Source organism: Mercenaria mercenaria, chromosome 1 (assembly GCF_021730395.1).
Source record: "Mercenaria mercenaria strain notata chromosome 1, MADL_Memer_1, whole genome shotgun sequence".
NCBI classification, from domain to species: domain Eukaryota; kingdom Metazoa; phylum Mollusca; class Bivalvia; order Venerida; family Veneridae; genus Mercenaria; species Mercenaria mercenaria.
Window position 1 is genome coordinate 82,482,205 of NC_069361.1, and position 12,634 is coordinate 82,494,838.

A 12,634-nucleotide genomic window follows, 5' to 3' on the forward strand; every position below is an offset into this window, starting at 1 on the left:
AAAAACCTTGTGACCTCTCTAGAGGCCATATTTTTCAATGGATCTTCATGAAAATTGGTCAGAATTTTTATCTTGATGATATCTAGGTCAAGTTCAAAACTGGGTCACATGAGCTCAAAAACTTGGTCACTATGTCAAATAATAGAAAAAAACGACGTCATACTCAAAACTGGGTCATGTGGGAACAGGTGCGCGATTCAGGACCATCATGGTCCTCTTGTCTCATTTTATACCTGAAAATGTCTGCTTGTGCATGGACGAATTGAATGAAAAAATGCACTTGTCTGGTGGCAAAATGTCCCGAGTCAGACGTTTTCGACATAGGAATTCCTCACCCTTGCTTTTGTACTAGTTGACATGTTACCCAATTGTAGCTCCTCTGCTGGGCTGCAACAACAGTAACATCTGATTGGCTGCGACAGCTATAAATTGTGTTCAGCTGTAACAACTATAACTTCTGACTGGCTGCTATAAATAGATTCTTAAAGAAAATTATGCAAATCAAAGCCAAAAGTGTTGACCTATTTATGATAAATGTTTTAATTTGCAGACAGTAGGATGTGACATGAAGATAGGTTCTCGTAAAGTTTTGGACGTGTGTGGTATATGTGGAGGAGACAACTCGACATGTACTCAGACTGGAGATATCAATGGAATATTTGCTGTTCAACAGCTTCCACCAGGTTGGATATTCTCTGTTTCTGAATTTTCCATTACAATACAAGTTAACAGTGGGAATTCAACCCATTAATTTTTTACTACAGATCCAGTAATTTGCTGGACCTGAAAGATGTCCAATCACAACCTCTTCAGATAGATATAGAATTAAGAAATGGTAATTTTGCACACCAGACTGCCATTTCTGATGACTATACCCATGCAGGCAAAGCCTATTTGGCATCCTGCATGCAAGATGACTCTAGTGCTGTTAACGACAACAAAGATTAGTGCAATAATCATGTGTGTATTTTTTATGTAAAATGCGATAAAATATCAAATACCTTGATAGTTGCTCCTTGATTTGTATAGTATGGTTCTAGATTCAGAGGGAAAAAAGATATAACGTTACACTTTGAATGATGAAACTAAACTGGAACTTTGTTGTTGTGCTCAAACTCTAGGTGTAATTGTCATCTGCACAGGATGAAATCTTCAGTTATACTCTTATTCTGATATTCTTCAGACTTTGTTTGACAGAATCGTTTCTTACACAGAATGCAGTGTTTTGTTTAACATGAAACCTGTCTAAAAACAGATGTCATTTTTTGGCCAACATTTATTTGACATAAATGATAAAACATAAAGATTTATAATAGATATATAATGATCGTACTTGTTCTGACATTCAGGATTTTGTTGGAGTTACACAGGTTACATGTGCAAACAATAGTAGTAGATTTTTAGCTTGACTTTTCAAAGATGAGTAGAGCTATAGCACTCGCCCAGGCATCGGCATCGAGTTGATTAAAGTTTTTGATAAAGTTAAATATCTCTGTTACTATTAAAGCTATTGACTTGAAACTTAAAATAGTTATTTACTATCAAAGTCTACACCAGGAGAAACAATCCCCATAACTCTGATTTGAATTTTGACAGATTTATGCCCCTTTTTAGCTCACCTGTCACAAAGTGACAAGGTGAGCTTTTGTGATCGTGCGGTGTCCGTCGTCCGTCCGTCCGTGTGTGCGTCCGTAAACTTTTGCTTGTGACCACTCTAGAGGTCACATTTTTCATGGGATCTTTATGAAAATTGGTCAGAATGTTCATCTTGATGATATCTAGGTCAAGTTCGAAACTGGGTCACGTGCGGTCAAAAACTAGGTCAGTAGGTCTAAAAATAGAAAAACCTTGTGACCTCTCTAGAGGCCATATATTTCACAAGATCTTCATGAAAGTTGGTCAGAACGTTCACCTTGATGATATCTATGTCAAATTCGAAACTTGGTCATGTGCCTTCAAAAACTAGGTGAGTAGGTCAAATAATAGAAAAACCTTATGACCTCTCTGAAGGCCATATTTTTCATGGGATCTGTGTGAAAGTTGGTCTGAATGTTCATCTTGATGATATCTAGGTCAAGTTTGAAACTGGGTCACGTGCGGTCAAAAACTAGGTCAGTAGGTCTAAAAATAGAAAAACCTTGTGACCTCTCTAGAGGCCATATATTTCATGAAATCTTCATGAAAATTTGTCAGAATGTTCACCTTGATGATAGCTAAGTCAAGTTCGAAAGTGGGACACGTGCCATCAGAAACTAGGTCAGTAGGTCAAATAATAGAAAAACCTTGTGACCTAACTAGAGGCCATATTTTCCATGGGATCTGTATGAAAGTTGGTCTGATTGTTCATCTTGATGATATCTAGGTAAAGTTTGAAAGTGGGTCACGTGCCATCAAAAACTAGGTCAGTAGGTCAAATAATAGAAAAACCTTGTGACCTTTCTAAAGGCCATATTTTTCAATGGATCTTAATGAAAGTTGGTCTGAATGTTCATCTTGATGATATCTAGGTCAAATTCGAAACAGGGTCATGTGCGGTCAGAAACTAAGTCAGTAGGTCTAAAAATAGAAAAAGCTTGTGACCTCTCTAGAGGCCATACTTGTGAATGGATCTCCATAAAAATTGGTCAGAATGTTCACCTTGATGATATCTAAGTCAAATTTGAAACTGGGTCAACTGCCATCAAAAAGTAGGTCAGTAGGTCAAATAATGAAAAAACGTTGTGACCTCTCTAGAGGCCATATTTTTCATGGGATCTGTATGAAAGTTGGTCTGAATGTTTATCTTGATGATATCTAGGTCGTGTTTGAAACTGGGTCAACTGCGATCAAAAACTAGGTCAGTAGGTCTTGAAATAGAAAAACCTTGTGACCTCTCTAGAGGCCATACCCTTGAATGGATCTTCATGAAAATTGGTCAGAATGTTCACCTTGATGATATCTAGGTCAAGTTTGAAACTGGGACACGTGCCTTAAAAAACTAGGTCAATAGGTCAAATAATAGAAAAACCTTGTGACCTCTGTAGAGACCATATTTTTCAATGGATCTTCATGAAAATTGGTCAGAATTTTTATCTTTATAATATCTAGGTCAAGTTCAAAACTGGGTCACATGAGCTCAAAAACTAGGTCACTATGTCAAATAATAGAAAAAACGACGGCATATTCAAAACTTGATCATGTGGGAAGAGGTGAGCGATTCAGGACCATCATGGTCCTCTTGTTAATGTATAATTTTTTTGTTAACATTTTTGATGAAAGTCCAATATATCTGTTACTTTCAAAACTTTTGACTTGAAACTTAAAATAGTTATTTACTATCAAAGGCTACACCAGAAGAAACAATCCTCATAACTCTGATTTGAATTTTGAAGTTATGCCCCTTTTTAACTTAGAACTTTTAGGTTAAAGTTTTATATAACATCCAATATCTCTGTTACTGCCAAAGCTATTGACTTGAAGCTTACAATAGTTATTTACTATCAAAGTCTATACAAGAAAAAACAACCCCCATAACTCTGATTATATATTTGATTGAGTTAAGCCCCTTTTACTGGCAAAGCTCTAATTCAGAGTCAAGCACTGAGAAGTCGAGCGTGCTGTCTTATGGACAGCTCTTGTTTTTAACACATTTTCTATGTTCTGTCTAGGGTATTCAACAGTTGTGGAGATTCCTGCTGGTGCTAGAGACATTCAAATCCGAGAGATGGCTGAAAACAAAAACTCTATTGGTAAGACCTAGGTGTACTGTGAAATCATTAATGTTCATGGGGGACTAATTTGACAATATTTTGGTTTACAAATAGCAAAAACAATGTTCTTGCTGTCCTGTACTTAATTTGGTACGAGTACAGGTGCTCAGATAGACGCCCAGTTATCAGATTCAAATTAATTTCTTGGTAGTATTAGCTCTGAAATGGTCAATGTAGTAATATCTAAAGAAAAGACACAGTTATGCTTCCTTCCAAAGTAGAGGGGCTATATTGTTTTACTCAGTTTGGTTTCTATCTGGAAAAAGGTTAAACCTTCAATTCATTAAACTTAATAGGATGTTTTTTCTTTGGACATAGATAACCTCTATAGTTTAGGGGACAGAACATCAAAGGTCAAAGTCATTAAGGACATTATATTCAAGGTCATAAAGTTTTGAAGTTGTGATTTTGAATTGACTCGTTTATGAATTCTTTCAGGATATCTCATTTATGCTAAAAGCAATTTTTTCCAGGAAAAAAAAAAACATAACCTAAGTTTTTAGCTCACCTGAGCCGACAGCTGCCATCTATTCACATTAGTTTGTTTACACTCAAACTTGGTCACAATGTTTTTGATCACAATACCTCAGATGAGTTTGATTATGGGTTAGATCGGATCAGTATGTCCAGATTTATGTGCCCTTGATTGACAAAATTTGCTAAATTTCACCTTGTTTACACTCTAGCACCTTCTTTTCTTCACCAATCCTAATCATATTTACATAGAATGTGTATGACCTCAAGATCTTAATGAGTATGAATATGAGCAAAATTAGGCTGGTAGGACCAGAGTTATATGCCCTTGATTTACAAAAATTACTATATTTTACGTTGTTTACACTCTAGCACCTTCATTTCTTCACCAATCCAAAACATATTTACGAAGTATAAAAAGGTAAAGGTAAAGGTCTTGTGTATTATAGTGTCACCCCTATTGAAAGGGCCAGCCGATTTGGCTTATGAGACACCTTTATTGTGTGTACCAATTACCTCCCAACTCCTACCACTATGCCAGGCACCAGGCTGATAGAAATCGGTAACCATTCATTTAACTAGCTCACGGCTCATGAACCGGCCTTTTCGGAATGAGTCCCATGACAAACATCCCCCGGATGAACGCTCCCCATGGGGCTCGAACCTTCGACCTCCCGATCCTAAGGCGGACGCCTTAACCACTAGGCTACGGTGACCGGATATATGTACAGCCATTACATCTTGGATGAGTTCAATTTTGAACAAAATCAGACAATAGGACTAGAGTTATGGGCCCTTGATTTTGCAAAAATCTCTATATTTTACCTTGTTAGTCCCCTACTGGTTGAAAACCAGTTTCGGGGACTATAGGAATGCGCTTTTCCGTCATTCCTTCCGTCCATCTGTCCATCCGTCCGTCCGTCCGTCTGCAATTTCGTGTCCGGTCCATAACTCTGTCATCTATAAAGGGATTTTAATATTACTTGGCACAAATGTTCCCCATGATGAGACGACGTGTCATGCGCAAAACCCGGTCCCCTGGCTCAAAGGTCAAGGTCACAATTGGAGGTCAAAGGTCAACAGGGCTTTTTTCCTGTCTGATCCACAACTCTCCCATCCTTGAAGGGATTTTAGTATTACTTGGCACAAATGTTCCCCATGATGAGATGACATGTCATGCGCAAATCCCGGACCTCTAGCTCAAAGGTCAAGGTCACAATTGGAGGTCAAAGGTCAACAGGGCTTTTTTCCTGTCCGGTCCATAACTCTCCCATCCATGAAGGGATTTTAATATTACTTGGCACAAATGTTCCCCATGAGGAGACGACGTGTCATGCGCAAAAGCTGGACCCCTTGCTTAAAGGTCAAGGTCACACTTGGAGGTCAAAGGTCAACAAGGCTTTTTTCCTGTCCGGTCCATAACTCTCCCATCCATGAAGGGATTTTAATATTACTTGGTACAAATGTACCTCATAATAAGACAATGTGTCATGCACAACTTTCAGACCCCTAGCTCAAAGGTCAAGGTCACACTTAGCTGTCAAATGTTAACATAGCATGAACAGGGTCTGTTTTGTGTCCGGTCCATAACTCTGACATTCATTAAGGGATTTTAATATTACTAGGCACAAATGTTCCCCATGATGAGACAACATGTCATGCGCAAAGCCCAGACCCTTAGCTCAAAGGTCAAGGTCACAGTTGGAGGTCAAAGGTCAATCAGGTTTTTTTTCCTGTCCGATCCAGAACACAGTCATCCATCAAGGGATTACAATATTACTTGGCATAAATGTTCCCCATGATGAGACGACGTGTCATGCGCAACACCTAGTACCCTAGCTTAAAGGTCAAGGTCACACTTTTAGACCAAAGGTCAAGAGGATTTTTTTCCTGTCCGGTCTATAACATTGTCATGCAAAACAGGATTTAGATATCAGTTGGCACAAATATTCCCCTGGATGAGACAACATGTCATGCGCAAGAACCAGTCCCTAGGTCTAAGGTCAAGGTCATATTTAGAGGTCAAAGGTCATATTCAAGAATGACCATGAGGCACCCTTGTTTTTAGAATTACATCCCTTTGTTGTTACTATAAATAGGTTTTATTGTAACTTTTTTATTACTGGCAGTAGAGAAAAATCGAGACCAATTTCTGTGGTACAGCATGCATGTTGCATCCAATTTTTAGGTGTATTTTGACCTATCTCTACCTGGTAAAGAGTTTCTTGTGGACTTATATTATATAGATTATAAATAACTTATATGATAACATTTTTATAATCAGCCAAAAAAATTCAATATGAAAACAACTGTGGGTTTTTATATATGCACATTTTAATCCAAGTGTGTTGTTATAACATACTGTATATATAGTACAATATTGTTTATACATCATTGACAGATATCAGTTCATTATGTTCTACTGCAGTAGAGAAAATTAGGTGCCTTCCAGTAGGGGACTTTGTATTGCTTGGCAATACTTCATTCACTTGTTAGTCCCCTACTGGTTGAAAACCAGTTTCGGGGACTATAGGAATGCGCTTTTCCGTCATTCCGTCTGTCCGTCCGTCCGCAATTTCGTGTCCGGTCCATAACTCTGTCATCCATGAAGGGATTGTAATATTACTTGGCACAAATGTTCCCCATGGTGAGACGACGTGTCATACGCAAAACCCGGACACCTAGCTCAAAGGTCAAGGTCACAATTGGAGGTCAAAGATCAACAGGGCTTTTTTCCTGTCTGGTCCATAACTCTCCCATCCATGAAGGGATTTTAATATTACTTGGCACAAATGTTCCCCATGATGAGACGACATGTCATGCGCAGAAACTGGACCCCTAGCTCAGAGGTTAAGGTCACAGTTGGAGGTCAAAGGTCAACAGGGTTTTTTTCCTGTCCGGTCCATAACTTTCCCATCCATGAAGGGATTTTGATATTACTTGGCACAAATGTTCCCCATGAATAGACGACGTGTCATGCACAAAACCTAGACCCCTAGCTTAAAGGTCAAGGTCACAATTTGAGGTCAAAGGTCAACAGGTCTTTTTTCCTGTCCGGTCCATAACTCTGCCGTCCATGAAGGGATTTTAATATTACTTGGCACAAAAGTACCTCATGATAAGACCATGTGTCATGCACAACTTTCAGACCCTTAGCTCAAAGGTCAAGGTCACACTTAGCAGTCAAATGTTAACATAGCATGAACAGGGTCTGTTTCGTGTCCGGTCCATAACTCTGACATTCATGAAGGGATTTTAATATTACTTGGCACAAATGTTCCCCATGATGAGACGACGTGTCATGCACAAATCCCGGACCCTTAGCTCAAAGGTCAAGGTCACAATTGGAGGTCAAATGTCAATAATTTTTGTTTTCCTGTCCGATCCAGAACTCTGTCATCCATCAAGGGATTACAATATCACTTGGCATAATTGTTCCCCATGATGAGATGACATGTCATGTGCAAAACCCAGTACCCTAGCTTAAAGGTCAAGGTCACACTTTGAGATCAAAGGTCAGTAGGATTTTTTTCCTGTCCAGTCTAAAACTTTGTCATGCAAAACAGGATTTAGATATCAGTTGGCACAAATATTCCCCTGGATGAGACAACATGTTATGCGCAAAACCCAAGCCCAGGGTCTAATGTCAAGGTCACACTCAGAGACCAAAGGTCAGACACAAAAATGACTTTGTCTGGAGCATTTCTTCTTCATGCATGGAGGGATTTTGATGTAACTTGGCACAAATGTTCACCAACATAAGACGGATTGTCATGCGCAAAAACCAGGTCTCTAGGTCTAAGGTCAAGGTCATATTTAGAGGTCAAAGGTCAAATTCAAGAATGACTTTGTCCGGAGCATTTCTTCTTCATGCATTGAGGGATTTTGATGTAACTTGGACCAAATGTTCACCACCATGAGGCACCTTTGTTTTTAGAATTATGTCCCTTTGTTGTTACTATAAATAGATTTTATTTTAGCTTTTTTATTATTGGCCGTAGAGAAAAATCGAGACCACATTTCTGTGGTACAACATGCATGTTACATCCATTTTTAGGTGTATTTTGACCTATCTCTTCCTGGTAAAGAGTTTCTTGTGGACTTAACTTAACTTTTTTATAATCGGCAAAAACATTTCAATATGAAAACAACTGTGGGTTTTTATATATGCACATTTTAATCCAGGTGTGTTGTTATAACATATTGTATATAATAGTACAATATTGTTTATACATCATTGACAGATATCAGTTCATGATGTTATACTGCAGTAGAGAAAATTAGGTGCCTTCCAGTAGGGGACTTTGTATTGCATGGCAATACTTCATTCACTTGTTTACACTATAACATGTCATTCATTCAGCAATCCAAATCATACTTATACAGAATGTGTATGAGCATAAGATCTCAGATGAGTTCGATTATGAGTGAAATCTGACCATTAGAATTAGAGCTATTCGCCCTTGATTTTACAGAAATTGCTATATATTCCCTTGTTTACGCTCGAGCAACTTCACTTCTTCACCAGTCCAAATAGTATTTACACAGAATGGGTATGGTTAAAAGATCTTCGATGAGTTCCAAGAGCTAAATCAGTTTAGTAAGACCAGAGTTATGTGCCCTTGATTTACAAAAATTCCTATATTTCACATTGCTTTGCATTTTTCCTTCTTCACCAGTCCTCATCATGTGTATGGGATTGTTTTAAAAGTTAAGGATTATAAGTGAAGATAACTCTGGACTGATTTATTTTCAAATTACCTCCATTTGTCTTTAATTAGATAAATATATTTTGGTAAATACTTGCATGATTGGTTCCAAATTTCATTTATGTGATCAAGTGGACCCAGACAATCAGGATAGACAACTCAGTAATGAATTCTTGACAAATAACCTCCCTTTATTATGCCCCCCTTCGAAGAAGGAGGTGTATATTGTTTTGCAGATGTCTGTCGGTCGGTCTGTTTGTCGGTCTGTATGTAGACCAATTCGTTTCCGGATGATAACTCAAGAAAGCTTGGGCCTAGAATCATGAAAGTTGATAGGGAGGTTGCTCATCACCAGCAGATGACCCCTATTGATTTTGAGATCTGTATGTCAAAGATCAAGGTCACAGTGACCCTGATTAATAAAACGGTTTCCGGATGATAACTCAAGAATACTTGGGCCTAGGATCATGAAAGTTGATAGGAAGGTTGGTCATCACCAGTAGATGACCCCTATTGATTTTGAGGTCAGTCTGTCAAAGGTCAAGGTCACAGTGACCCTGAACAGTAAAACAGTTTCCGAATGATAACTCAAGAACGCTTGGGCTTAGGATCATGAAAGTTTATAGGGAGTAGGTCATCACCAGTAGATGACCCCTATTGATTTTAAGGTCAGTATTTCAAAGGTCAAGGTCACTGTGACCCTGAACAGTAAAACGGTTTCCGGATGATAACTTAAGAACTCTTGGGCTTAGGATCATGAGTGTTGAGAGAGGGGTTGGTCATGACCAGCAGATGACCCCCTTTCAATTTTGAGGTCAGTATGTCAAAGTTCAAGGTCACAGTGACCAGGACGCTTAGGCCTAGTGTCAAGAAAATTGATAGTGAGGTTGGTCATGACCAGTAGATGACCCCTTTTGATTTTGAGGTCATTAGGTCAAAGGTCAAAGTGACATTTGCCAGGAACAGTTAAATGGTTTCTGATCTTCTTGTCCAAAACCACAGGGCCTAGGGCTTTGATATTTGGTATGTAGCAAAATCTAGTGGTCCTCTACCAAGGTTGTTCAGATTATTTCCCTGGGGTCAAATATGGCCCCACCCCGGGGGTCACATGGTTTATATAGACTTATATAGGAAAAAAATTTGAAAAACCTCTTGTCCAAAACCACAGGTCCTAGGGCTTTGATATTTGTAATGTAGCATCATCTAGTGGTTCTCTACCAAGTTTGTTCAAATTATCCCGCTAGGGTCAAATATGGCCCCACCCCGAGGGTCACATGGTTCATATAGACTTATATAGGGAAAAACTAAGAATCTTCATGTCTATAATTTACATCATTCAAATTTGGACCACATGTATTGTTTTGAGTGACAAGATGAACCTTGACATGAGTTGACCTTGATCTTGACCTAGTGACCTTCTCTCACATTTCTGTAGCTACAGCCTTCAACTTTGGACCACATGCATAGGTCTGTGTACCGAAACCACCTTTGACCTTGTTATTGACCTAGCGGCCTACTTTCACAAATTTGGACCACATGCATAGTTTTTTGTTCCGAAATAAAATTTGACCTTCATTTTGACCTAATGACCTACTTTCATATTTCTCAAGCTACAGCCTTCAGATTTGGACTACATGCATAGCTTTGTGTACCAAAATGAACTTTGATCTTGAGATTGACCTAGTGACCTACTTTCACATTTCTGAAGCTACAGGCTTCAAATTTGGACTGCTTGCATATTTTTGTGTTCTGAATTGGAATTTGACATTGATTTTTACCTAGTACTTACTTTCACATTTCTCAAGCTACAGCCTCCAAATTTGAAGCACATGCATAGTTCTGTCTACCGAAATGAACTTTGACCTTGAAATTGATCTAGTGACCTACTTTCAAATTTCTCAAGCCACAGCTTTCAAATTTGGACCACATGCAGTGTTTTGTACCGAAATGAAATTTGATCTTGATTTTGATCTTGAGCTAGTCTTGAAATTTGGAACATTCAAAAATGGCTGTGGTTGGTGCCAAGATCACTCTGTGATCTCTTGTTAGGTTAATAGGTTAAAGGTCAAAGTCAGATTTGACCAGAACAGTAGAACTTTTGTTTACAGTGAGCATATAATTTCTGTTCTGTGTGCAATTACTGAATGCATCAAGGGGGAGCATTTCGTGTTCGACGAGCTCTTGTTTTAATTTGAATGGATATTTCTCAGTAACTTGTGATAAGACTGATTTGAAATTTCATCAGTGTCATCAGAGTACTCAGATGATCAAGTTAGAAACCTCTGGACTGATTTATGTCAGATTACCTCCCTTTTTTTTAGCTCATGACGATTACTGTAAAACCTTGATAACACTATACTCCCCTTAATAAATACTGGGATTTTCCCACACTCTGCAAATGGTAAAAAAAAGCAGTACAAAAGGCATTTTTATTCCCAGTCCGTTTGTTTATTTGTATGTCATATGGTATACATTTCAACTGGTCGCCCGCCCGCTTAGCTCAGTAGGTAAGAGCGTTGGTCTACGGATCTCGGGGTCGCGAGTTCGATTCTCGGGCGGGGCGTATGTTCTCCGTGACTATTTGATAAACGACATTCTGTCTGAAATCATTAGTCCTCCACCTCTGATTCATTTGTTGGCAGTTACTTGCGGAGAACAGGTTTGTACTGGTACAGAATCCAGGAATACTGGTTAGGTTAACTGCCCGCCGTTACATGACTGAAATACTGTTGAAAAACGGCGTTAAACCCAAAACAAACAAACAAACAAAGATTTCAACTGACACAAATATCACTCAGGTGAGCAATATAGGGCCATCTTGGCCCTCTTGTTTTAACTTTTCATTGGCCAGAATTTTTCACTGGGATTTTCCTGTGGTCCAGTAAAAGTAATATCTTCAAAATTCAGACTGTTCTTTTTACCACCCTTGAGGTCTTTATAATCATGTATAATTAAATGTTTTTGCTATTTGAAACATTAAAGAGAACTGGAAAATTTAACAATTTGATTTATGTATTTAGGTATAATTTCAGTGTAAAGTAAGAATTAAAATTCTTTCTTGGTAAAGAAATACAGTCACATGACTGAAATAGGAGTTCTGTCAGAAAAATGTTTGAAGTCTGTAACCCTAGAATAATATTTTTTTTCAGATTATTTCATTATCTACAGACATTTTAGAATTCATTTATGTTAGATATAATATTAAATTTTTACACTTTTCAGTGTTCTGGGATAGTTCAGGAGAGAATTTCGCAATAGACAAAGACACTCGAAGAAAGCTTCCTTCTGTGATGCTAGCTGGTGCGCATTTTAACTACAAGCCAGAAGATAAGAAGAACACATTTGGCCGGGTTCAAGCCGCTGGTCCTACACTACGGAAAATTACTGTTTATGTAAGTATTGTAGATAGTTATTACTATGCAATGCATGAATCATGCTAAGTGGGACATTTTTACAAAGCGTAAAGTTTGGTTAATTTGATTGAAAATACATCAAATCAAAATTTACATTTAAAATTAAAATATATTTAAGTTCTTGTACATCTTCTATTATGGTTTTACAGTTTGAGGGAATACTCATTCTGGGTTTTTCATTTGGATTAAGATATTACAATTCTACATGAAGGAAAGGGCAACTGATATGTGTGTTATGTAATGTTGCCAAAGCCAAAATTCAGCAGATTGTGGCAATTTTGCAAAAATT

At 38.1% G+C, this 12,634-nt stretch overlaps 1 protein-coding gene across 1 annotated transcript in view; it reads left to right on the forward strand.

The window, feature by feature from the left end:
- Positions 1 to 12,634, forward strand: part of LOC123564804 (papilin-like) — a 409,588-nt gene that overhangs the window by 93,292 nt on the left and 303,662 nt on the right. The window contains exons 8-10 of the mRNA XM_053520994.1: positions 551 to 683; positions 3,648 to 3,728; positions 12,155 to 12,324. Coding sequence (XP_053376969.1) covers positions 551 to 683; positions 3,648 to 3,728; positions 12,155 to 12,324 — 384 coding nt within the window. The remainder of the gene's footprint in view (positions 1 to 550; positions 684 to 3,647; positions 3,729 to 12,154; positions 12,325 to 12,634) is intronic.